Here is a 27,168-nt window from a genome sequence, read left to right on the forward strand (position 1 = left end):
TTCTAAGTGTACAGACTTTTTTAACAATGACGTGGTTACAATACTTCTGACCTACACCCTATGTACTACATACATTGACATTACACCTTCAACAGAGGAAACCCAGTACAGTACTTAATCCCCATCCAGATTTCAATATCCAAAATATATTTATTGCCAATGTCTATTCAGTGAATAATCTCGATATCATAGACAAAAAGCAATAATGACCTCAAGGAATGCCAATGAAACATGGCCTGTTGGTGGAAACTATATAAAACTCCAAAAGGCTACATTTACTTTTGCAATGCATGTTTTTAGATGAAGACAGGCACCTGCTGGTGTGACTGTAAGCACATGCTGATTGTAATGCATCGCCCCAGCCCTGTCTCTGATGTTAGATCAACTTAATTTTGCACTGTAAAGAATGACATGCTCCTCTATGCTGAACACAGACGGTGTGTAAGAAGATATTAAACTTATTGAATGACTATCAAATCCAGTGCTCCTGCCTCTTATTTCTCTACAGATCAGTTCAAATTAATATCCTCTGTAAGCAATTTATTTCACTTGGATCAGATGCACCATCATGTGTCATTACACGCATTCTGTTAGTTTAAGTAAATAAAACTATACTAAATTTCATTTCAGGACTTTAAACAGTGCATGAACATGTAACTGATGTTGGGGAACTTTTGAAAAAGAATGCAGTATTTAAGTAGAATTATCTGCACCATCGATCTTATCTTATAATTGAATAACTGACCTTCCAAAGGTGGACACTCACATTTTGTCTGGGAGTCTGGAAGACATAAAACCTGTGTCATTGTGAACAAACAGACACATACTCAAAAGCTGAGCCTATTTTCTGGCTAGAAATTAGAAAACTTTTATGTGTACCATTTGTCAATGTTTTTAAAGAGATGTGAATTTTGACATTCAAAATGCATATGATTTTTAGAATTTCAACAGTCTATTTGGGAGGGAATGATTTTATGCTAAGCAATTTTGTCTATTGAATCGAAACACTCAAGGGTGATTGCAGTGCTGGGTAGTAACTGATTACATTTAATAATTACGTAATCAGATTACAAAAACAAAGTACTTGTAATCGGACTATAGTTACTTTTTTATAGATCACATTACATATTTAAAAAAACAAAACCACTTACATCCCATTTCCCATAATTTATACTGAATTTCTTCTCTAAATAATATTTCACTAAAAGTACAAAAAGATCACAAAAAGTACAAAAAAGGTCACAAAGATGAGAATAGGTCGGCCTGGATACTTTGAAGGCTGAATCCCTTGAAACAGGTATGGAAATCAAAAACCTTTTGGTTGATGTATAAAAATGATAACGAAAACATGTACTGTAGGCTATGAATGTATAAATACAATGGTGCTTTAAGGCAGCTATGGCCCAAAAATCAGAGCTTATCAAGGACTACTAATATTAAAGTGCGCAAATGTATAATTAATTATGGCTTCAGATGTACAAACCATCAATTTCTTACAACACGCACACAGATATTAAAACTCAAGTCGATACAGGTGTTGTTGGATTTCATATATGGCAGGACAAAACCTAGAGTCAGGTAGAAATTCATGTTAAGGCAATGTCTTAAGTCCCAAAGTATAATATGATCTACTGTATGAATGAGATGTGTTATCATATTTCAAATGGTTGCCATGGAGATTGAGATTAGGACTGTGATTAGTTGCCTATTAATGCTGTTTCAGAGGGTTTACGATCCCTTTGTGCTTCTGATCATTGACTCCAACATGGCCCACTGCTCCTTTGTGACCTGACAAATAAAATAAAGGTAAACACATGGTAAATTACACAATATTCCCAATAGTAAATATTTAATAATTGTTTTTTAAAGTTCACCTTTTTCAGATCATTAAACTCTCCAGCCATAGAGACATATTCACCCCCATCCATTCTGATGACCTGTAAGAACAGGGGAGTCTTAAGAGTTGTTTTTCACTGTGAAAACACATTAGCTGCCCTGTCAGGAATCCTTAACTTTAAAACTACAGAGCCATTACAGTAATGCTTCGGAGCATATAATTCCATATTGATCTCTAGAGTACTATTTTTTCCTAATCCTTCGCAAATTCCCACTGCTACCCATCACAGTGGAAAAGTGAGAGAGGGTGATAAGGTGGAAGATCTGCCCTTTGCTCCATCTCCATTTGGCTGTAAAAGGAGAGGCCCTGTGGGGGAAGATGGTAGGTAAGCTCTTGCCCGGAGAGACAAAAGCACTTTTATGCAAGGTCACCAAACTCACCGCGCCTGACACCCAGCTGGCGTAATCACTGCAGAGGTAGGCAGCAAGGTTGGCGATCTCTCCTGGAGTGCCCAGACGACCCGTGGGTATTCTATTGATCATCGACTTCTCGAACATGCCAGTGGGATCCAGCCTGCTAAATGCTCCCTGCAAAAAGATAGGAGCACTGTACTATTTTTTTTTTCTTTTCTCAAACAGTGAGGATAGCACAATTTTATTACATAAAAAAAGTTTAAAAGTTTAATTCCTGTGCCTCCAGTGGCACCAAATGGTATTGCAAAAATGTACTGTTTTCAAACAGGTTTCCCGAATACTCCCATCATCCATTGGTCTGCCAAACAGACTGTCCCGCCCCTAAACTCACACCATCGGTTAAGTCAATTGTACTTTGTCGGAATGCTCAAACAAAGAGCAATTTGATTTTTACATACTTTAAAGTTGAAAAACAAATTTTAAAAGGTTTGATTATTTTAATGAAAATTTTGAGTGCAGTAAGGGTAAACAAAATGAACGGCATGTCAATCAAGCCAATGACATAGTGAGTTGGTTACAGTCATAGTGTGCTACATAATTTTTTCCATGAGGAAAATTAGGTTTAAATTTCTGCTCCGTCCACACACAAACACACACACAGTACCTTGGTTTTGATTGGTCCCGGCTGAATAACGTTAAATCTTATGCCGTATCTGCCCCACTCTGCTGCAAGAGACCTGTAGTCAAAGAGTACAGTCTGAGAACAGATCAATGGTAAATAATTCAGACCTTTTACATATGTTCTGATTTATATTAACTTTGTTCTATATTTTGTGGTAAAAACAGAATATAGTCATCCTATATTCCACGACTGCTATGATTGCAATTATCTCCCTGTGACTCTTTTCCACAATGCTTATAACACAGTGCAAGCAATAACGAACATGCTTGCTTGAGGTGCTTTTGGGAGTCAATTCAAGGAGAATACAATCAAAAGGCTCTTTAAGCTCTAGTTACCTTATATATAGAATGTATAGAACACACTTGAAATCAGACTTAGTTGAGAACAGTCTAATTACAAAGAGGCAATAAAATTGACAATAAAATTCATAGGCCATAAGATTAAAGGAATAGTTTGGCCAAAAATCATAATGCTCTCGTCATTTACTCACCTTTATGCTGTCTCAAACTTGAAGGTATGACTTTCTTCTGTGGAACATAAACAAATATATTTTAAAAGGAGATATGATGTCTGTTTATCTATTCAATAAAAGTGATCAAATTTTCAAGCTCCAAATAAGGACACAAAGGCAGCATATAAGTAATTCATAAGACTCCAGTGGTTTACTCCATGTCTTCTGAAGCGATCCAATCGGTTTTGGGTGAGAACAGACCAAAATATAACTAAATTTTCACTACAAATCTTGACATTAGCAGTCTCCTTAGTGATCATGATTTCAAGCTCAATTACATTTTCTAGTGCTTGACGCATACACAAGGCGCTCGAGCAGGAAATTCTGATCGTGCCTAGAGATTGCAATAGCAACATGTACAGTAAAAACTTTTTATATTTTGGTCTGTTCTCACCCAAAACCAATTGGATCTCTTCAGAAGACATGGATTAAACCACAGAGTCTTATGGATTAGTTTTATGCTGCCTTTATGTTCTTTTTGGAGCTTGAAAATTTGGTCACCATTTACTTGTACTGTATGGTCAAACAGACATCATATCTCCATTTAAATGTCTTCATTTGTGTTCCTCAGAAGAAAGAAAATCATACCCTTATGTCGTCTCAAACTTGTGAGTAAATGAGAAAATCATCAATTTTAGGTGAACTATTCCTTTAACTGGGTGCTTATATGAGACATTAACCCAAGAAACATTTTAATGATTCAAGTTTAATTGAAAGCCTCCTTTCATTCTTCAAAAGAATTGAGTGGTTTTATTATAATGGAGATTCTTTCGTTGAGCTTAACATGTCTGTTGAGAAGATCTTTTTAATGAGCTACTGATCCATTAGCCATCAGTTGGACTCTGTCTTACACTCCCTGTTGTATCTGGAGCATATTTAATGCCACTTAATCATGATCCAACCTCCTAAGAGGAGGGGGATCAAGATCCCCGTCTTACAATAAAAATGTAAATGAAAATACTGGCACCTTCATTATGTTTATGATTGCAGGCTTTCAAGAGTATATTAGAGAGGCATTTGACATGAGGACCCGAGTCACCTCAAAAGGAGGCCACTACCTGCAAGGTGAATTGGACCTGAAAAGATGTCTGTGGGTGAAAAGTTTACATACTTGCACAAAGTCTCTACTCCAGATTTAGCTGCAGCGCTCGGCACAACAAATCCAGAGCCACTTTCAGCGTAGATTGTGGTGATGGCCAGAAACGCAGCACCTGAGAGTGTTACAAGACTTGTCAACAGAATCAGTTTCATGCAGAATTGATTTAAAGGGACAGTTCTCCCAAAAATGAAAATTCTCTCATCATTTACTAACCCTTTTGCCATCCCAGATGTGTGACTTTCTTCTGCTGGACACAAGATTTTATTTTTTTTTTTTTTGAAGAATTTCTCAGCTCTGTAGGTCCATACATTGCAAGTGAAAGAGTACCAAAACTTTGAAGGTCCAAAAACATTAAGGCAGCATAAAAGTAATCCATAAGACTCCAGTTGTTAAAGGTCTTAAACTCCAAAAAAAGAAATATGATTTTAACTCGCTGTCGCACTAACACATCTGATCCTTTTATTTCTCCCATAGACGGTATTTGTATAGAAAGAGTAACTTCTTACAAATACCTAGGTATTTGGCTTGATCAAAAGTTGGCTTTCAATGTGCACATTGATGTTGGGCCTCATGTATTCAGATAGAAGACAAAGGCAGGCCTAACAGTCATAAAAAACATTCCTCAAGCCCCTCCTCCTAAGTCGTAAATTGTACTGACAAAAATCGCGCCAAAATCAAACAAAGGGAGTCCAAAACAGACTACAGATCCACGAAGCCTTGCCCACTAAAGGATCGAGCACTCAACTCCTATTGGATGAGGCACACAACAGAACGTCCCTCAAACATGACATCATCAGGAGTTCAAATAATTCTGAAATGCTTCCAAAGTTGCTTCCGGCTACTTCGTTCACCGAATACGGACGTAGCTTTTTGCTGCTCTCCGGTGTAACCTCGTGGCATAAGGAAGTAATGTCCGACTTGAAACTGTAGCCATACAATCTCCATCTCGCTGGACGAGTTGAGATTACTCTGTGTTCAACCGAACACTCTAACGGATCCGAAGGAGACCGCCGAGCAATTCGCATCTTCATCCATTGGCCTACAGAAGTGAAGAGATTAAAGATTTCTCTTCCATCTTCAATCAAGTCGACATTTCTGAGTTCTCCGCCAGCCCGCCGAGAATCAACAGCCGTACCGCCCTCTGAGAATCAACAGCCGTACCGGCCGCCGACAGCGCGAGGAAACGACCTCTCGTCATCACACGAGCCTCAAGAAACCGGGTCAAAGTTAAAGGACGGAGGAAAACACATTCTACCTGTGTCCTCATGCGATTCAAGTAAGAGGTTTACGTCTGGGCAGAGATAGAATATTATAGTGTGTTATTCTTGTGTTTCAAGGTTTTTTGCTTGTACAGTTTACGGACCGCCATGTCCGCTTATTATTAATACTCAGGGTATTAATTATCATGATTTTGTTTTGCTGTATTGTAATCCAACCAAATTGGACTGTTGTGCATTTTCGCCATCGCGGGTGAGACAGCAACTGAGTTCATCCATTAAAGAGTCAAATAACAAGGGACTTTTACGAGCCCCGCTCGTAAAACCGCGTCTCTGAGTGATGAACACGGCTGCTTCATCTCCAGCTATCGCGAAATCAGCTTTCGGGCTGTCACTGAATAATCTCTCTCTCTCTCTCTCACTAACCACACTGACACTGACACACACACACACACACACACACACACACACACACACACACACACACACACACACACACACACCTTATGTGTTATAGGATTATTTTATTTCCATATCTAATCATATCACTGTTTAGTTTGTAGTTGTAAGTCGGAAGTTTATTGACTGCATTGTATTAATTATTAATTGATATTACTGCATAAATAAACTTTGTTTATATTACAAAGAGAAGTGTTTTGGTTTGTTTTGCATACGCCTGTGTCGTGCTGACGGGATGTCAGTGCTCGGATTCAAACCTTCATTCACTGTTTTTTTTATTCGAAAATCGATATTCTTTGGATGTCGATTTTCCTAAGAAAACAATCTAATATTGAGACTGTTTCAATATTCGGTTATTAGTCCCTGATTTCAGGGTGGTGCCCCGTCAATGTTAATCCTTATTAATATTCTATTGATTTTTGATAATTGATAATTATCTTTGAATTAGAATGATCAATAAGCTAGTGTTATTTTTAATGTTTCATCGATGTTAACAATTGATAAGTGTTGATTTTAAAGGATTAAAAAAAAAGCTAACATTGATTCTCATCAATGTTCTATTGATTTTAATAATTAATAATTATCTTTGATAATTATTAATTATTGCTAATAACCAAACTTGCTCCTAAACGTAGCACACTACATTTACTGGAGTCCTATATGAGGTTTTAATGAGTTAGATCCAATTAATTAATTTAAATATTGATTAATAACTACAGAAATAATCATTAATTATTTCTGATAGTAACACTGATCTAAACAACCAGTAAAGCCCTACATTGATAATCTGATGAAAAAGCTTAGACTGAAGCTGGGCTTCCTTAAAAAAAAATGCTTCCCATTTGAAACCAGAAAGAGGGTTGTGCATAGTGCATTTCTATCTGTTTTAGATAATGGTGATGTGACTTACATGCATGCAACCTCATCATTACTTAAAAAGTTGGATTCTGTATATCATGCTACTTTATGCATTGTAACAAATGTTGGTTCACGTACTCCCCATTGTATTTTATATGAATCGGTAGGTTGGTCCTCCTTATATCAAAGCAGAAAAATGCACATGTTGCTTTTTATTGCGAAGGCATTGTTAGGTAAACTTCCTACTTATATTTCCAGTCTTTTATCATACCACACCAGCAATTATAGCACTAGATCAACTAATGGTATTCATTTCAATGTTCCTAGGGTATACTCAGAGCTTGGTAAAATTGCTTTCTCTTTTTATGCTCCATGGGTATGGAATGATCTGCAAGTTACCATTACTCTAGAATCACTTACCTCTTTAAAATCTGTACTGAAGGAATCATGCTGCTGTTTTTCATAATATTTGAATGGTATGGCTTGTATGACTAACAATCTTTATGTACTATTTGTTTAAAATGTGTAATTGTGTTTTTTCTTGTGTGAAATTGTTGGTGCAGCCCATCTTGACCAGAACTCCCTGGAAGAGGAGATCTCGTATCTCAATGGGACCTTCCTGGTTAAATAAAGGATAAATAATTTAAAGTCGTGTCTTCAGAAGCGATATAAGTGTGGGTGAGAAAGAGATCAATATTTAAGTCCTTTTTAACTATAAATATCCACTTTCAATTTCACATTCTTTTGTTTTTGGTGATTCGCATTCTTCGTGCATATCGCCACCTACTGGGAAGGGAGGAGAATTTATTGTAATAAAGGACTTAAATATTGGGGTTTCTCACCCACACCTATCATATTGCTTCTGAAGACATGGATTTAACCACTGGAGTTGTATGGATTACTTTTATGCAGCCTTTGTGCTTTTTGGAGCATCAACATTTTGGTACCCATTCATTTGCACTATATGGACCTAAGGAGCTCAAATATTCTTCTAAAAATCTTCATTTGTGTTTAGCAGAAGACAAAGTCATCTACATCTGGGATAGCATGAGGGTGAGTAAATGACAGAATTTTTGTTTTTGGGTGAACTGACCCTTTAAAAGAGGTTGGGAGGGTTACTTTTGAAATGTATTCCACTACAGATTACATGGTGTAAAATGTAATTTGTAATGTATTCCGTTAGATTACTCAAGGTCAGTAACATATTCTAAATATTTTGGATTACTTCAACTCTGGTAGATTTTTTTTTTTTTCCACTTGTTTTGACTATAAAAACCTGTCAGTACAGTAAGACAATACACTTGTTAAAAATACATTCACTGAAAAACCGAAATATCTTATGCAGTGTTGTTTCTAAAACAAGATAAATCAAATTGATCTTGTTTTAAGGATTTTTAGATGTCTTTACAGGAAAATACAAAATTTATCAAGAATAAGATTTTTGCCCTAATGTCAAAGGTCTTACTAGAAAAAAATTAAAATAATTTGTGATGATCCAAGGTGATTTTCTTATTTTTTTTTTTTTTTTTAAATCAAGAAAAAAGATTTTGCCTGGTTTTGTGCATGTAAAATGGCTAGAAATAGCATTCTAGTTTAGCGTAAAGCTGACAATTTACACAAGGTTTATTTCTATTTCTTCTTCTCCAAACCTCTGTCTGCTTGTATGAATGTAACACATCATAAGAAAGTGTTTCACCGCTGTTCAAATGCACTTTGGATCGCATCATTTATATGTATAAATGTTTTCCATCTGAAAGCACTAAATATTAAATGAAACAAATGGCAATAAAATGCAAAGTAATTTCTTCAGTAATCAAAATACTTTTTAAATGTAACTGTATTCTAATTAACAATGATTTAAATTGTAACTGTAGTGGAATACAGTTACTTATATTTTGTATTTTAAATACGTAATCCCGTTACATGTATTCCGTTACTCCCCAACACTGCATATATACTTCCGAGTAGCCTATTAAATTTGTGACATAAGCAAAATTTGACGATGTAATCGTAATGGAAATAAAAATACAAAAAAAATACATTGGGTGTCCAAAAGGTCAAGCTTCTTATCAATAATATGCATTTTGCACTTAAACTTAATGGGGTAAGGGGTAATCATTCTGTAATCACTATGTTTAAGGGAGCAAAAAAGGTCAAAATAATCAGATGAGGGGCCGGACTTCTGAATTAAACAACTACGTAATTAAACAAACACAAGGACATACACGGCCTAACACCCATATTGCCTAAAAAAAAAACTCCAGAACTGTGACTACGGTGATGAAACTGAATCATTTTATCTAGTTTGTTTTTAAATCTTACCCACAAAGAGATGCACATGAAGACTAATGAGGTCTTCATTTTCACAATAGTAATTAAGCCAAAGCTTAGTGGTTGCTTACAGGAATACACAGAAAATGACATGAAAATGCATAGAATTGATTATAGGACCAATGAGACTAATACAAGTGAATGACAGTGACTTGGGGTTTCCTGCAATATACATCTGGTTGACAGCTGTAGGCTATGTGGCCTATCTTGTGCACTTACCACCTTCTAGTTGTCATGTGCTCCAAATCAACCACGGCATGCAGTCAACCAATCTAATGAGACTGTTTCATCTATATGATGCAAAGTGTTGCACACTGCTTGAGTAGGCAGGGAATGAATACCTAATTGAAAAACTTTACCTTTCCATCATATTTAAAAAAAAAAAACTTCCTCTTCTGATTTGACAAATTGAAATATTCTTCAATTCAATACCATAAACTTCATGGTTTAATCTATGAAAATAGAAATCACCTTTCTCAGCTTTGATGAGACGCTTTCCGATGTCCAGTGTGACATAGGCAGTGCCGTTCAACACGATGTCTGTAATGGTTTTCCATGCATTGGGGGAGAGCTTCTCAGAGGGAGAGATGAAATTTCCTGCAGCATTGTTTATCACCACCTGTGGGACAACAAGCAAAAATGAGGGAATCCCCCCCAAAAAACTTGCAGGTGCTAAACAGATCGGAGACAGTTTTGTGTATCTGGATAATGTAAAACCTATTGTGTCATTGCCATAGAGGTGCAGAACTGTACCCACATCAGGCAGACCAACATCACTGACAAGCTGGTTAACAGCAGCCTCCACTGAGGCAGGGTCCCTCACATCACACTGGACAGCATGGACCTGATGGACACATTTATCAAATGTTATTACAGAATCACAGGGAGTAAAAATATGGAAAAATATATCGCTACAATTCCCAGTTGCAATGGTACAGTTCTGAGAATATAGATAAAGCAAGTGCTTTTTGTTGTTTTCCAAATGTAACAGTTTAGTCCAGTCACACGCAAGTACCTTGTTTCCTGTCTGTTGAGAGATTTCCTCAGCGGTTTTCTTTAAAACGTCCAGTTTTCTGGAATTATAGGAGCGTTAACATGAATAAGCACCTATATTAATCTTTAACCCTTAAATGCATGGGTGTTACACCAAACATTAATCACATACTCGGGTATAAACAGACGCACAATTTACATAATTTCAGTAGTACACCCAAATGAAAACAGCCATATCATACTGTTCATGTGTTACACTTGCTATGGTTTACTTCCACATTTGGCTGCATTGCCAAATGTAAATCAAGTCAATCACTGACACAACAGCCCCACCTTGTGTTACAAATAGCATGTATAATATGCAGGTGTTCACGCATATGGAATACTGATAATTTACCATTGTCACACAGAAAAATCAACATGATATAGTAGTCATTTGTATGAATATAGTATTCCATTGTCTTGTTATAAAGCAAGAAATACATATCCGGTGATAGTAAACTTATATAGATATGAAATAATCAAAAATATTATTTATGTATTTAAATAATTTTATTGTGTATTTTTTACACTGTTCAGAAGAGAAAGGTTGAGGAATACTAAAGAGGTGTGGGCATAACTCCAAAAAAATGGATGAAGTACAGGGGGTGGAAAGAGGTCCCGGGTCACTAAAGACTTTACAAGAAAGGCCTTTAGTTTGACCCTTTTTTTAAAGTAAAAGAGGGTTAATTTCTTTGGAATTAAAATACCTTTACTAAGTGTGAAAAATGTGTGTCCAGAAACATGAGGGATAACTAACCTGCTGGCTATCACACACTGTGCTCCCAGAGAAGAGAGAGTAGTGGTCATGCCTTTTCCGAGCCCTGTGCCTCCTCCAGTGATGAAGGCCACTTTGTTTTTGAAAGTTCCAGGGAGAAGCATTACACCTTCAAGAGGTGGGAAGAATCCGGCCTGACTACACTGGTATAAAGTGTTTGTTCCATTTCCAAAGAACTTTTAGAGGATGCAAAATGATATTTCAGTTTATTTTGTCAAAGGAATATAGCAGCCAGTATACACAGAAATTGGTTGAAGGAAATAGGTGAAAGGTCACGAGGACAGCAAATGGCAGTACATTTACGGAATTATCCATGACTATTTATGAAACAAATAAAAATCAAGTTTCAAAAACATAATTTCCCCATTCAGTATGTTTTTGTACGTACAGTTAATTAAATAAAAACAAAATTTAAACCATTCCCAAGGTGGTATATTGTTTTTACTAAACACAAGTAGAAATTAAATTCCCCAAACTATTAAATCTATGCTCTTAAATGTCTTCGCTGCATTTTAAGAGAATACATAATTTAAATAAAATCCATGCACACATACTGCATTGCAAAATAAAGGACTTCTTACCCTTGCTTGCGTGAAAATCTTCTTCGGAGTTAAAAATCTATTTAACATGACAAGCCCTTTGAGCAGCACCATAGCGTCAAAAGAAAAAATCTCTTTTTAGAGAGTTCAAATTAAACAACATGCAGATAAAGTAATAAAGTAGTGAAGCAAGGCTCAGTAACTCATCCGACTCACGAAAATGACTCTACACAGTTAAAGTCCGAACATCCCGGACAATATCTTCCTGTTTCCGGTTGGGCTGACCGATCCAGGATCAGCCATATTAACCTTTACATCCAATAGCGTGTCGCTAATGAACTGGAGAGCTGATCCCACATCTACCTTTAGAGACAGCCTGACACTTCTGTTTTATTGCAGATTTGTAATAAACCAAGCGGCTCGTTTTTGTAAATGTCTGTATATTGTATCATTTGTTTGATTTGACATTATTGGTAGTAACATTTATCTCACCTTTGTCAAAATGTAGAATGTCTTTTTAAATAAGCTGAGAAAAAAAATACCAGTCTGTTGATCAGTTGACAGCGCGTCAGGTAAACAACTGTTTATTTTTTATATTAGTGCTGTAAACACGCCCGGCACGCCGCTATTTGTGATGTAAAATTTTTAATTGGTAGTTTAGGTCTGGAAAGAATGTAAATGTGAGTTTTTGGGATCTTATAGCGTGTATTGTTAACAGATATGATGCAGCATTTTATGTCTCATGACACTGTGTGTATGATGCAAAGGAGAGTGTATACAGAAGACACAACCCAATTATGATATAAATTTACATTAGTTAAGTACTGTATATATTAGTAATAATTTGTAGGAAAGCATTCTAATTATATGATTTATCCATTTATAGTTGTGCTCAAAAGTTTGCATACCCTGGCAAAAATTTTGAAATTTTGGCATTGATTTTGAAAATATGACTGATCATGCAAAAAAATAAAATAAATAATAATAATATTTTAAGGATAGTGATCATGTGAAGCCATTTATTATCACATAGTTGTTTGGCTCCTTTTTAAAATCATAATGTTAACAGAAATCACCCAAATGGCCCTGATCAAAAGTTTACATACCCTTGAATGTTACCCTTGAAATGGCTTCACATGATCACTATCCTTAAAATATTACTATTATTATTATTATTATTATTATTATTATTTTTTATTATTTTTTATTTTTTATTTTTTTTGCATGATCAGTCATATTTTCAAAATCAATGCCAACATTTCACAATTTCTGCCAGGGTATGCAGACTTTTCTATCTCTTTACAGTATGTGTGTGTATATATATATATATATATATATATATATATATATATATATATATATATATATATATATCATTCTGTTTTGATATTTTGTCTATTTGTATGTTTTGTCTATAATAGGTAGAGATTTGTCTTTGGGACAACCATCTCTGATTCAGCGAGATGGGGAATCAGCTGGCTGGAATTGCTCCATCACAAATTCTTTCAGTGGACAGTTACTTCTCCGACATCCATGATTATGAGTATGACAAAAGTCTGGGCAGTACAAGGTTTTTCAAAGTGGCCCGGGCGAAACATCGAGAGGGTTTAGTGGTGGTTAAGGTCTTTGCAATCCAGGACCCGTCACTGCCCCTGACCAGCTATAAACAAGAGCTGGAAGAGCTGAAAATCAGACTGCACTCCTGTCAGAACTGTTTGCCCTTTCAAAAAGCCACACTTACCGAGAAAGCAGCCATTCTCTTTCGACAGTATGTTCGTGATAACTTGTATGACCGTATCAGTACACGGCCGTTTCTTAACAACGTGGAGAAGAAGTGGATTGCCTTCCAGCTCCTCAATGCTGTGGATCAGGCCCATAAATCTGGTGTACGTCACGGCGACATTAAAACGGAGAATGTCATGGTAACAAGCTGGAACTGGGTGCTGCTCACAGACTTTGCTAGTTTTAAACCCACATACTTACCTGAGGATAACCCTGCAGATTTCAACTATTTCTTTGACACGTCCAGAAGGAGAACATGCTATATTGCTCCAGAGAGATTTGTGGATGGCAGCATGTTTGCCACAGAAAGTGACCAGACAACTCCACTTGTGGATCTGTCCAGTAATAGCCAAAGAACTAGGGGAGAGCTTAAGCAGCCCATGGATATCTTCTCCGCTGGTATCTATAACTTTCATCATTACCAGTTTGCTTATTTCTTTCTGTGAAGATATCTGACCAATGTTGCCTTTCTTTTCTATTCTTTTTCTTTTCTTTTTTAGGATGTGTAATTGCAGAGCTGTTCACAGAGGGGGTTCCACTATTCGATCTCTCACAGCTGTTGGCTTACCGCAAAGGACATTTCCAAACCGAACAAGTGCTGATGAAAATTGAGGATTGCAGTATTAGAGAACTGGTAAAGTTTCTATTCATTCCTTTTACAAATTTTAGATGTACTGTATTGTATAGAGGCCGGATTATGACAGATAAAATACTGATCATTTTATTGTTTATTTTTCCATTAATCTATATGAAGAATTATATTTTTATTATTAATTCAGAATAACTAAATAATGATTCAACTGTAACAATAAAAACATAATATGCATTATGAATATTTTAATAATAATATAAATGTAACAATAATAATTGTTGACGAGCAGTCAAATACGACAAAGTGGAATATTTCCAATTGGAGATTTACAACAAGAATTTTCTATTTATACTGTAGGTAGAACTTATATTAAGGAACTGATTAATTAGATACGTTTTAATATCAGGGTCAAAAATATACACTCACTGAGCAGTTTATTTTATAGGAACACCTACTGTACTCCTACTTATTCATGCAATTATCTAATAAGCCAATCGTGTGGCAGCAGTGCAGTGCATAAAATCAAGCAGATACGGGTCAGGAGCTTCAGTTAATGTTTACATCAACCATCAGAATGGGGAAAAAATGTGATCTCAGTGATTTTGACCGTGGCATGATTGTTGGTGTCAGATGGGCTGGTTTTAGTATTTCTGTAACTGCTGATCTCCTGGGATTTTCACACAACAGTCTCTAGAGTTTACTCAGAATGGGGCCAAAAACCAAAAAACATCCAGTGAGTGGTAGTTCTGCAGATGGAAATGCCTTGTTGATGAGAGAGGTCAACAGAGAATGGCCAGACGGGTTTGAGCTGACAGAAAGGCTGCAGTAACTCAAAACAACACTCGTAGTGAGCAGAATAGCATCTCAGAATGCACAACATGTTGAACCTTGAGGCAGATGTGCTACAACAGCAGAAGACCACGTGTGGCACTTTATTAGGACCATAGAGTTCCAAATAAAGTGCTCAGTGAGTGTAGATGCATCATTCAAATTGATTATCTGTCTATCTCTAGTATGATACTAAAAAAGCAATTCAACTTCCATAGGTGGCTCAGATGGTGCAGCGAGAGCCAGAAAAGCGCCTGACAGCTGAAGAATACCTCAAACAGCAGCGAGGCAAAGCATTCCCAGAAATCTTCTACACCTTCCTGCAGCCCTACATGGCCCAGTTTGCTAAGGAGACCTTCCAATCTGCTGACGAACGGGTGTTGGTGATCAGAAAGAACCTGGAGAACATCCTCAATAACCTGTGCAGTGGCGGGCAGGGAGGGAAAGCTGAAAAACAGGAGAAGGCATCTCAAGAACACGGTTCTTCGAAGGACCACGGGCTGGTGGTGCTAGTGTCAGTGATCACATCCTGTCTGCAGACGCTGCGCTTTTGTGACTCCAAGCTGGCAGCGCTGGAGCTGATTCTTCATCTGGCGGGTCGTTTGAATGTGGAGATTCTGCTGGATAGGATCACACCGTACCTGCTGCACTTCTGCAATGACTTAATGCCACGCGTCAGGGCAGAGGCTGTGCGCACACTGACTAAAGTGCTGGCACTGGTCAAGGAAGTTCCTCGTAATGATGTCAACATCTATCCAGAATACATCTTACCTGGGATTGCGCACCTGGCGCAAGATGAGGCCACGATTGTTAGGCTTGCTTATGCAGGTATTCTAGTGCTACAAAACCCTCACAAATATTGTGTCTAATCGGTCGGCTTTTTAAATATAGAATAAAAAAATAAAAACATTTTTTTATTAAAGACAACATGAAATCAAAATAATTCTATGTACTTTAATGCACGTTCTCGGTCTTATTGTGCACAATTCAGATGGGCATGCATTTCCAAAGAAAAATGCTTGTCTTTATAATCTTTCAGCAAAATGTGAAAACTTGTTCTGCCTCTAAAATGACTTTTCTTTTTGGCTGATGTCATCAATTCCTCTTATTTTAAGACTTCTATGCAGTTTTGTACTGTATTTATGTATTACATGGACATATATTGATGATGACTCGTTTCTCTCTCTCTCTCTCTCTCTCTCTCTCTCTCTCTCTCTCTCTCTCTCTCTCTCTATAGAGAACATTGCCCACTTAGCTGAGACAGCGCTGCGTTTTCTTGAGCTGGTCCAGGAGAATAATTTGAGCTCTGAACAAGACCTAAATGGAGAAGACACCGAGGAAACTCTTCACCCCAATGAAAACTATGATTCAGGTAAATGCTGGTGTGCTTTAATGGTACTCTTTATGGAAAGTTTATTTATCCATAAGGATCCCCCTTTGTACTATATTAATATTCAGTTTGCATGGAAAGAGTCTAGTGCTGTCATTAAAATACTGTGGATTTGATCCATCTCTTGGCCAAAGAGCTGCAGGCCTTGCATGAGATGGTACAACAGAAGGTGGTGACTTTGCTCAGCGACCCTGAGAACATTGTCAAACAGACGCTGATGGAGAACGGCATTACTCGCCTCTGCGTGTTCTTTGGCCGACAGAAGGCCAACGATGTACTTCTCTCCCATATGATCACCTTCCTCAATGACAAGAATGACTGGCACCTCCGTGGAGCTTTCTTCGACAGTATAGTGGGTAAGATGCGCCACAATGTTCCTACAATTAATATATTGTCAGACATAGTTTTTTATGGAAACCATCTACTTAATGCTTACTGCTAAACTTATAGAGAATGTAAAGTTGCTTTATATAATTTCAAACATTCTCACAGCATGGTAACCACACTTTCTCCTCCCTGTAGGTGTAGCTGCATATGTTGGCTGGCAGAGTTCTTCCATCCTGAAGCCTCTTCTGCAGCAAGGCCTGAGTGATGCTGAGGAGTTTGTCATTTATAAAGCTCTCAATGCTCTCACTTGCATGTGTCAGCTAGGGCTACTGCAGAAACCTCACATCTACGAGTTTGTCAGTGACATTGGTGAGAGAAATAATCTATTCTTGTATGTCAATGTATAATGTGCTCTGAAATATTGTGTATAATATAATAACATTTTTATGTTATCCCATAGCTCCTTTCTTGTGTCACCCCAATCTGTGGATCCGCTATGGAGCCGTGGGTTTCATCACTGTGGTTGCTCAGCACCTGAACATCGCTGATGTTTACTGCAAACTCATGCCACATCTCAACTCCTTCATCACCCAGCCTATTATACAGGTTAGGTCACAAGTCTGAGTCTCAGCGTTCTGTGGGGACTAGTCCATTACTGTAGCAATATTACATTCAAATACATGTCAAGATGCATACTATGTATACTACATGTTGATACTGTGTAAAATACAGAGGCAAAAATGGGAGTATATTCTGCCTACACCCTGCATACATTGACCATCTATTTTCCCAAGAACTCAATACTTAATATAAGGAATCTAAATCGTAGTGTTGCAAGAAATGTGTTGATTAAGGTTTTATGGTTAAAGTACCTTTTACTAAGAGATGTTGTTTATCTTTGGGCAGATTGATAAAGAGATTGTGTTGCTCAGTGTGCTGAAGGAACCAGTAAGTCGCTCCATCTTTGACTACGCACTGCGCTCTAAAGACATTGGTAGCCTCTTTAGACACTTGCTGCTGCGGCAAAAGAAACGCAACGGCTCCATTCCAGAATGCCCCATTCCAGAGGATCCTGCAATCGCCCAGCTGCTTAAGAAACTGCTCTCACAGGTCAGAAAACTTGTACATATAGAAAATATTTACTGCTGTGCTGTTTCTTAAGTTTTAGCTTTCTCGCACAACAAAGGCACTGCTGTATGGAAGCCCATTTCCCCCACATCATGCTTGTTTATGTTTATGATACTAAGTCTTTTGAGAGTCAAAATTAATAAGAAAAGTCATAATTTAGCATGAGATGCTAAATCATAATTAAAGAGTCAATTTCGAGATAATTATGAAATATTAAGTCAAAATTATGAGACGCTAAGTCATATTTATGAGATACTTAGTGGTATAAACATTACTTTTCTCAATTTTGACTAAGTCAAAATTATGAGAATTTTTTTGATAAAAAGTCAGCCCTATGAGATACTTATGAGATAAAAAGTAAAAATTGAGAAAAAGTTGGAATTATGAGATAAGTAATCTCATAATTATGACTTATAATAAATCATAATGAGATACTAAATCATTATGAGATGACTCTATCTCATAATTATGACATTTTGTTATCTGATAATTATGACTTTTTATCTCAAAATCACAACTTTGTACAGTATATGATCATTTTCACTTACCAAAGCACTTTTTATGTGTTATTTGTTTGATATTTTCTGTGTGCCATTTCCCCCCAACTTTTAATACCTACTAGGGCATCTTGTATAAAAGTAATTCTCATCTTATCTGCTATACAGCACAAAATTATTTACACAAATGACATGTTCTTGGATTAACATCCTTTGTTTCTGGAACAACATTCCCACCAGCCTATCATCAGCCCTAACCCTTATATCAAAGGTCAGTGATTGGTTGCTAGGAATGTTGTTCCAAACGTTCATCCAAGAACATGTCATATGTTATCGTACAAACATGTTTTTATTTATGTCAGCCTTTAACACGGGGATCTCTTTCAGGGAATGACGGAGGCTGAGGAAGATAAGCTCTTGGCTCTGAAAGACTTCATGCTCAAGTCCAACAAAGCTAAAGCAAACACTGTGGACCAGAGCCACCTGAATGATGGAGCTCACAGTGGAGTCATTGAACTCGGTACACTGGGCATCACTGGCCGACAGGTGGACCTGATTAAACCCAAGCAGGAGTCAGAAGACAAGAGAGGTGGGCAACACACCTTTGTGTTATCACAAAGTCTTTATTTTACCCCCACTGTAGTTACTTCAATTGAAAAAATATATACTTATTTTATTGGTTCGCCATTTAATTTAAAGCATTAAGTTTTTTTATTTGTTTACAGACTTCATCACTACTGCCTCTGGTATATTGTTTAGGTCTTAAGCAGCTCAGCTCTGTTTGAAGTTACACTTACACTTTGACTAACTTAAGAGTTATTGTGTTGTCATAACTGAGAATTCACTATAACAGGCAGATCTGAAGTACAGTAGATAGATGCACTTGGATCTGTGCATGGAAGCACATGTTGTCTTTTAATGCTTTTTGTTGTCCCGGTGATATTACAAACTCCTTTTGGAGTGTATGACTGCTGGAGACTGAATTATTCACTCACAAAGAGGCTGCATCCGAAAGCGTAGGCAGCTGATTTTCTGCCTTGCTGCCCTATCAGTTAATGGCTTAACTGGCAGCATATTGGAAGGAATGGAACTGTTAAGGAAACTGGTATCAGAACAGTTTGAAAAGCACCTTATTTTCATCCTACCTCCGTATATAGCCTCCTAAAGCAGTATTTTCCAGTTTTTAGACAGCCATAGAGTCATAGGTTTTCCAGTAAATGTCATTCAGTGTTTCCATAGATTTCCTAGTAGCAATATATTTACCAAGGCATCAAGGTGCACTTGAGATGTTTCTTAAGGATCGTCATGTTGGCACATCAATAGTTCTAAATCTTTAAAATGTCGTTCTTTATTCGTTAATTTGTCTGCAAGATTTCTTACATGAGAATCAATCTTTGCATCTTTGCTATGAGAGGCTAGTTTGCTTTTGCTGCTTGACTATATGAATATTTAAATCTATTAGTTGTGGTAAGATGCTTTAGCTTTGTTGACAATGATTGTGTTATGATAGCCATTATACTGTATGTGCAGGTGAGTTGATAGTGGTAAAAAAATTGGAAATGTATTCGCTGAGATTTAGTTCTCAACATTTAGTGTCCTATATAGTTTGGAAATTACATTTTATTTAGTTTGCTTCTTTGCTATTATATGGTGTTTCCTAATATTATTATGTAAATACTTTAAAGGGATAGTTCACCCAAAAAGGAAAATTATTTATAATTTACTCACCCTCATCCCATCCTCTGTGTATGTGTCTTTTATCTGCAGAACACAAAGATTTTAGAAGAAAATCTCAGCTCTGTAGGTCCATACAATGCAAGTGAATGGTGACCAGACCTTTTCAAGCTCTAAAAATCATAAAGGCAGCATAAAAGTAATCCATATGATTCCAGCTGTTAAATCTATGTCTTCAGAAGCGATATGATAGGTGTGGGTGAGAAACAGATCATTATTTAAGTCCTTTTTACTATACATTTATAGTAAAAAAGGATTTAAATATTGATCTTTTCTCACACAAAGTGATTGCATAGTTTCTGAAGACATATATTAAACCACTGGAGTCGTATGGATTACTTTTATGCTGCCTTTGTGATTTTTTTTTTTTTTTTGGAGCTTCAAAGGTCTGGCCACCATTCACTTACATTGAAAGGACCAACATAGTTTTTTTTTTTTTTTTTCTAAAAATATTTGTTTGTGTTCAGCAGAAGAAAGTCAAACACATCTGGGATGGCAGTAAATGATGTGAGAATTTTCCGTTTAAGTACTTTGTGTCCTTGCACTGACTAAATTCATTACCTGATTTCTTTCCATGTGTCAGCCCGCATGTTAACATCTAATAGAGAACTGACTGTTTTAGAAACGCAAACATGCATGTGTTAAGTCTTTTATCAGAGCCACTTTTAAAACAAAATCTGTTTTGTTTCTCTCATGCCAGCACGCAAACATACAAAACAGGACTCCAACTTGAACGAAGAGTGGAAGAGCATGTTCGGTTCTTTGGACCCTCCCAGTTCAACGCAGACTCCGTCGACGGTACCTAATGTTCTAGTTCCTAGCGGTGGTGGGGAGCCCAATGGAACTCTGGCCGGAAAGCCCCTGCGATCTGAGGGTTCCTCACAGCCTCTTAACCTCCCTCATGTTCCATCCTCAGCCCAGGTCGACCGCTGAGCCGACAGTGTGCTTTTCATCCCTCTCTTTGCCTTGCGCTCTCTCATTCTTCTTTCCTCGACTTCTACCATTCTTTTTTCATTCTCTCTTCATCAATAGTGTCCCCTCATTCATTGTGTTCAACACATTTGATTGTGTGCATTGTCTGTGCAGCTTTGTATGCTGAAAAAGTTCAATCAATAGTGATTAGAAGAGGTCATATCATACCAATAATATTATTACAATATTTTTTTTCCATGAGCTCCACTTATAATATTGAAGACAAATGTTAGTTTTAAATGGCCATTTTCACACCCTCTTGGAGAGCCTTATAATTAAATAGTTATTTTGTTGCTGTTATTCCTGTGAAAAACTCCCCCTTTACATGCTAAATGAGCAACAGCCCTGAATCATTTTTGCAACTCAGTTTCAGTAACTGCTATTTTAAACTGGGGAGGAGTTTTTAAGTTCTGAAAGTTATGTGTTTTCATACTGCAAGCTCTTTATTTTAAAAGATCAAGGGCAATTTGATTCTTCATGATATGACCCCTTTTAAAGCTTTGCGACATTTCAGTTATCTGATATCTTCCGCCATGTTTACACAGACATCCAGAGAGTATTACATTTTTCACTGATTAAGTGTATTAGCATGTCCGTCATCAACAATAGTGACTATGATCTTCTGGACTTTTACCTCAAACCACTCCCCATTGTTCACCACCTACTGCAGGTGCCTGAGGGTGGAGCAGTGCAGCCCAGGAAAACCACCGCACTCCCAACTATTCAGGTGGTACAGTCCGTAACCGGAGTGTCCACGTACCAGCGGCGCATCACCACATGCAAGGCAGAGCTGCAGCAACTGGTGCAGCAGAAGAGAGAGCAATGCACTGCGGAGCGCATGGCCAAGCAAATGATGGAAAGTGCAGAGTGGGAGAGCAGGCCTCCACTGCCAGGTACAGCTGTCAGATATCAACTCCCTGTTAAATTATGGGGTTGTCCAGTGTGTGCTTACTAAATGTTGTACTGAAGCCAGTAACTGCAGCTAACCTTTTTTTAAATCCTGGATAGTAGGCTTAATCTGTGTGAACTGGTCAAGAGGCACAGGCTTGTCATAATGATTGAATACATTACTTAGTATTTTATTGATGTCTCTTATATTTCTGGCTTGTCTGTGTCATATTAGTATTTCACTAGGGCATTTTCTCTTTGGTAACTCTTATTGCAGGGTGGCATCCAAAAGGTCTTCTGGTGGCCCATCTCCATGAGCACAAATCCGCAGTAAATCGGATTCGAGTGTCTGATGAGCATTCAATCTTTGCTACTTGCTCCAATGATGGAACTGTAAAGGTCTGGGACAGCCAAAAAATGGAGGGTAAAACAACCACCACAAGGTATCTGTCATGCAAAGTCAGTTTTGACACTAAAATGAAAATTTTGACTTTCTCTAAATTTTTGGTAGCTGTGTTTTGCTTTCACAAGAAATGGGATGTTGACTCTAAATAGCACACAATTTTGTTTGATTTCAGATCTGTGCTGACATATTCTCGGATTGGAGGCCATGTGAAAACGCTGACCTTCTGTCAGGGGTCACATTACCTTGCTGTCGCATCAGACAATGGTTCCATCCAGCTTCTTGCAGTTGAGGCAAACAAGCCACCCAAATCGCCCAAAGTTCAGCCCTGTCAGACCAAGTATGTGCAAATACTTAAAGGGATAGTTCCCCCAAAAATTAAAATTCTCTCATCTTTTACTTGCCCTCATGCCATCCCAGATGTATGACTTTGTCTTCTGCTGAACACAAAGATTTTTAGAAGAATATCTCAGCTCTGTGGGTCCAAACAATGCAAGTAAATGGTGGCCAGAACTTTGAAGGTCCAAAAAGCACATAAAGGAAGCATACAAGTAATCCATATGACTACAGTGGTTAAATCCATATCTTCAAAAGCAATATGATAGGTATAGATGAGGAACATCAACATTTAAGACCATTTTTACTATAAATTCTAGTAGGTGGCAAAGAATGTGAATCACCAAAAAGAAAACATTGTAAAAAGACTTAAATATTTATCTGTTTTTCACCCACATCTATCATATTGCTTCTGAAGACATTGATTAAACCACTGAAATCATATGAATTACTTTTATAGTGCATTTAGATGCTTTTTGGACCTTCAAAGTTTTGGCCACCATTTACTTGCATTGTATGGACCTATAGAGCTGAAATATTAATCTACAAAGTGTTCAGCAGAAAGTCATACACATCTGGGATGGCATGAGGGTGAATAAATGATGAGAGAATTTTCATTTTTGAGTGATCTGTCCCTTTAAATACTCCACTTTCAATAAGGCATCCTGCAAATTCATGTCCTTTTACTGTACAAATCAGTTTTAGTAAGAAAAGACAATCTCATGCAGGTCATTGTTGGTAAATAGTTAGACACTCCATCAGTCAGGTCAGTGAGGTACTGGTTCTCTTTCAGGTTTTTAGATCCGAAGGATGAGGGCTGTGTGGTGGATATACATCACTTTAACTCGGGGGCACAGACGGTGCTGGCCTATGCCACTGTGAATGGCTTTTTGGTGGGTTGGGACCTCCGCAGCAACAGCAATGCTTGGACCCTACGCCACGACCTGCGCCTGGGCCTCATCACTTCCTTTGCTGTGGATATGCACCAGTGTTGGCTGTGTGTGGGTAAGCAAATGTCATAGTTTATTTTGGATCATGTTTTGTCGAGGTGTTAACACAATAGAGTGCAACAATCTGGTTCCGGAAGTAAAATCCCCTTTTGTTTTTTCTTTTTTTGTTTTTTCACTGCTTAATTGATTTTCAACACTAACTTATAAACCTTTAAAGACAGACCTACCTTGAGCTCAGAGGTTGTTCATCGATGGTGTATGCTTATTTTGAAGTCATCCATCTGCATTATTTTAACTTCATTGTTTAAAAATCATGTTTGATAGCAGAATTCATGGTAAACAACTATATTACCCATGGCCCAGCAGAGAAAGCTTCACCAATCAGAGAACCGTGGCCAACTAAGCCTGTGAAACGTACCTCGGAGCAACCGCCCACTCCCATGAGGCACTGTAAATGAAATAACTGAGTTGAATGTTTTGCAATAAACGTAAACTAAGTTGTTTCTACTTATAATCAACAACTTAAAATTAATAGTTTTATATATTCCCATCGTTTATTCAATGACATTATTTGTAATGCTTCATGGAATTGTAGTCCATGCCCTCATGAAAGATGGTAAGTACACATTCTTGTACCTTTTGTCTTTGTGTCTGATTTTCAAATACTTTTTTGCCTCAAAACAAAGTTTGTGATGTTGTGATTTACTTCAGGAGCTGGTTTGTTTGGTTCATGGCTTACAACTCTTTTATGAAGGATTTTATAAAAAGTCTATGTGAAAAATACTTCCGGAACCCAAATGGCTGAATAAACGAAGTGCACTGTTGCACTCTAATACTATTTGAAAGTAATTCAGAAATCTGGTTAATCGGATTGAATCCAAATTCAAAATGGATTGATAAAACTATTAAACTGATTTAATGATTTTTTTGCCCCATTACTGACTTTCAGGCACAAGCAATGGCACAATGGCTTGCTGGGATATGCGGTTCCAGCTACCAATATCCAACCACTCCCACCCAGCCCGAGCCCGAATCAGACGCCTGCTGATGCATCCACTCTATCAGTCCTCTGTAATTGCAGGTTAGAGACTTCCCTGTTTAAAACACACAATCTTTAAATACTACTTTTTAGAAAATAATCATTTTTACAGGTTGGACAGTGATTTAAACATGCAGTCTTTCCCTGATAAAATTAATATTTCCCACGACAAGGACTGCATACAGAATATATTCATGGTTTGTCTTGTTCTCCTCAGCTGTCCAAGGTAACAATGAGGTGTCCATGTGGGACATGGAGACAGGGGACAGGAAGTTCACCCTTTGGGCCAGCTCTGCACCTCCGCTTTCAGAGATGCAGGTATGTTTTTACCCTCTCCATAACAAAACACATTTTCTATAATGAGTAGATTCAAGGAGAGTTATCAACTCTGGAATCTGTTGTCTTCTACAGCCATCTCCTCACAGTGTACACGGGATATACTGCAGCCCTGCTGATGGCAACCCCCTCTTACTTACAGCCGGATCTGACATGAGAATCAGGTGTGGCTTATTAGCGAGCTTATAAATACTTGTTTTCTCAAATTCACTGTTAGGTGATTAATGTTTTGCTACCCAAAGTTATAAGCAGACCGATACAAAATAGTGAACTCTGCAGAAAGTTCTACAAGTCTTCTCAGAATTGGATTGCCCATCATTTATAAAACTGTACAAATCCTCCACCTCTTATGTTTTACTTTATTAAATATTTTGGCTAATTTGATTATGCTTTCAGCCCCCAAAAAGTATGTAGTACACAACTTTACCATGTTTAAATCCATTGTGCAAAATGTCCCCTTAAATCAGTAAAAAAAAATTATACTGAAGACTGCAGATTACATCTGGGCCTAGTTATGACACATACTGTAGCGCACATGAAAAAATACAGAATGAAACATGTTCTAAATTTCAGTGTGTTATGAATGATATCTACAGGTTTTGGGACCTGGCCTACCCTGAGAGGTCTTACATTGTCGCAGGTGGTGCCAATGACTCTCTTCACTGCCCTTCTGTGTTCTACAATCGTAAGATCATAGAAGGAACAGAAGTTGTGCAGGTCTGGGGCTCATCTGATTGTCTGTTCCTCTTATATTGCACATTGGTATATTTAGATGACCTTCATCCATTCCTGTCTCTCTTTAACCTCTCTAGGAGATTCACAGTAAGCAGAAGAGTGGATCCACAGAGGACACACCTCGCCGTGGCCCGGAATCCCTCCCAGTGGGTCACCATGATATAATTACTGATATTGCCACTTTTCAAACAACCCAGGGCTTTATAGTCACTTCCTCTAGAGATGGTATTGTCAAAGTGTGGAAGTGAGAGATATACTGTGCCAAGATGGTATACCTTTGTATGGATGTCCAAACAAGTGCAATGTAAATTTAAATATAATGCTAATTAATATAATAAAGTCTGTGATCCATCTAAATCATCAAGTGGATAAAACGGTGTAAGCTAACAGTTTTTGTGTGAATAGTTTGCTTTGTGTTTTTTGGTGTGCAACTGTGTAATGTGGATATTAAGGTAAATTTAGCCACAATGCATAAAACAGGACATTGCCACTGATATATATATACACTGATCATTATAGATCAGTGGATATTGCATAGCTAAAACATGTTTATAGTGTTTGTCATGTTCTCACAGGTACATAGTAATTACACATATTACTGTTGTTTCTGCACAGCTAATGTAAGCATGTGTAGGTGTGCTTTTGGCTTGATATCTGAGAGAGAGACTTCTGAACAATAGGGCTGAAACTTGCAATGTAATCATTGGTATAGTACATGGATATTACTGAATAAATATCAGTTAATAAAATGCCTACTGTATGTGGTTAATTTTGTTGAATAACTTATCACATAGCATATTTGGGTGAATCTCACGAAACCTGTCAAGAACAGGTTGGGGTCATATTTCACTCCAATATCAATAAAAGAGATACCATTATATTTTTCCTATTTTGGACTATTGTTTGCAATCTATTGACATTTAATGTCAGTTCTCATTACTTTAATGTGAAAATATAATGCTATTTTATAAATTTTCAAGTATTTATAGTACTGATTTTACATTATAATATTTCTATTTATCTTGAAAAAATTGAATATTCCAGGTTCAATACAAGGAGCACAATACTTGTTGACCCCTCTCCAAACATAGCACTTATGGTTCTGACCATAAAGCTCTATTTTGGTCTCGTCACTCCAAATTACAGTGTGCCAGAAGCTGTGAGGTGCGTCAAGGTGTTGTCGGGCATATTGTAACCGGGCTTTTTTGTGGCATTGGATTCTTTATGGCAACTCGAACATGCAGCTCATTTTTGTTCAAATATCATCGTATTGTGCTCCTTGAAACAACCACACCGTCTTTTTCCAGAGCAGCCTGTATTTCTCCTGAGGTTACCTGTGGGTTTTTCTTCGATTCCCGAACAATTCTTCTGGCAGCTGTGGCTGAAATCTTTCTTGGTCTACCTGACCTCGGCTTGGTATTAAGAGATCCCTGAATTTTCCACTGTTTAATAAGTAATTGAACAGTGCTGACTGG

The 27,168-nt window shown here is 37.4% G+C and overlaps 2 protein-coding genes across 5 annotated transcripts; one reads left to right on the forward strand and one right to left on the reverse strand.

Annotated features, from left to right (window-relative positions):
* Nucleotides 1-130: 130 nt before the first annotated feature.
* LOC127454002 (2,4-dienoyl-CoA reductase [(3E)-enoyl-CoA-producing], mitochondrial-like) lies at nt 131-11,993 on the reverse strand. 2 transcript variants are annotated; one of them, XM_051720900.1, is made up of 10 exons: nt 11,799-11,993; nt 11,200-11,393; nt 10,423-10,480; nt 10,165-10,251; nt 9,879-10,026; nt 4,555-4,654; nt 2,915-2,987; nt 2,278-2,424; nt 1,875-1,929; nt 131-1,788 (listed from the first exon to the last, which is right to left on the reverse strand). In XM_051720900.1, the coding sequence occupies exons 1-9, from the start codon at nt 11,868-11,870 to the stop codon at nt 1,915-1,917; spliced, it is 894 nt and encodes a 297-aa protein (XP_051576860.1). In that variant the 5' UTR covers nt 11,871-11,993; the 3' UTR covers nt 131-1,788; nt 1,875-1,914. The 2 variants fall into 2 exon arrangements, with proteins under 2 accessions (XP_051576860.1, XP_051576859.1); XM_051720899.1 differs by having other exon boundaries at nt 1,875-1,937; nt 11,799-11,991.
* On the forward strand, nt 4,760-26,442 carry LOC127453979 (phosphoinositide 3-kinase regulatory subunit 4-like). Of its 3 annotated transcripts, XM_051720851.1 has the most exons (21): nt 4,760-5,818; nt 8,095-8,129; nt 13,178-13,937; nt 14,039-14,172; nt 15,177-15,786; nt 16,196-16,330; nt 16,483-16,704; nt 16,871-17,044; nt 17,136-17,281; nt 17,582-17,785; nt 18,688-18,889; nt 20,735-20,955; nt 21,677-21,899; nt 22,172-22,337; nt 22,473-22,637; nt 23,427-23,638; nt 24,533-24,664; nt 24,840-24,940; nt 25,034-25,122; nt 25,555-25,675; nt 25,771-26,442. In XM_051720851.1, exons 3-21 carry the CDS (start codon nt 13,220-13,222, stop codon nt 25,939-25,941), a joined length of 4,146 nt encoding a protein of 1,381 aa, XP_051576811.1. In that variant the 5' UTR covers nt 4,760-5,818; nt 8,095-8,129; nt 13,178-13,219; the 3' UTR covers nt 25,942-26,442. The 3 variants fall into 3 exon arrangements, with proteins under 3 accessions (XP_051576811.1, XP_051576810.1, XP_051576812.1); XM_051720850.1 differs by lacking the exons at nt 4,760-5,818; nt 8,095-8,129 and adding an exon at nt 12,115-12,328; XM_051720852.1 differs by lacking the exons at nt 4,760-5,818; nt 8,095-8,129 and adding an exon at nt 12,116-12,328 and having other exon boundaries at nt 20,735-20,832.
* The last annotated feature ends 726 nt before the right edge of the window (nt 26,443-27,168 follow it).

The sequence above is a fragment of the Myxocyprinus asiaticus genome, chromosome 16, assembly GCF_019703515.2.
Source record: "Myxocyprinus asiaticus isolate MX2 ecotype Aquarium Trade chromosome 16, UBuf_Myxa_2, whole genome shotgun sequence".
Taxonomy (NCBI): domain Eukaryota; kingdom Metazoa; phylum Chordata; class Actinopteri; order Cypriniformes; family Catostomidae; genus Myxocyprinus; species Myxocyprinus asiaticus.

What these genes read in the sequence shown, in the direction of transcription:
- LOC127454002 (XM_051720899.1), bottom strand. Translation starts at nt 11,870, where the DNA reads ATGGTGCTGCTCAAAGGGCTTGTCATGTTAAATAGATTTTTAACTCCG. An exon ending in CAGTGTGTGATAGCCAGCAG is followed by an intron (nt 10,481 to 11,199) that starts GTTAGTTATCCC and finishes CTATAATTCCAG; the next exon opens with AAAACTGGACGTTTTAAAGA. An exon ending in TCTCATCAAAGCTGAGAAAG is followed by an intron (nt 4,655 to 9,878) that starts GTGATTTCTATT and finishes TAACACTCTCAG; the next exon opens with GTGCTGCGTTTCTGGCCATC.
- LOC127453979 (XM_051720851.1), top strand. Translation starts at nt 13,220, where the DNA reads ATGGGGAATCAGCTGGCTGGAATTGCTCCATCACAAATTCTTTCAGTG. An exon ending in GGTAAAACAACCACCACAAG is followed by an intron (nt 22,338 to 22,472) that starts GTATCTGTCATG and finishes GTTTGATTTCAG; the next exon opens with ATCTGTGCTGACATATTCTC. An exon ending in CTCCGCTTTCAGAGATGCAG is followed by an intron (nt 24,941 to 25,033) that starts GTATGTTTTTAC and finishes TGTCTTCTACAG; the next exon opens with CCATCTCCTCACAGTGTACA.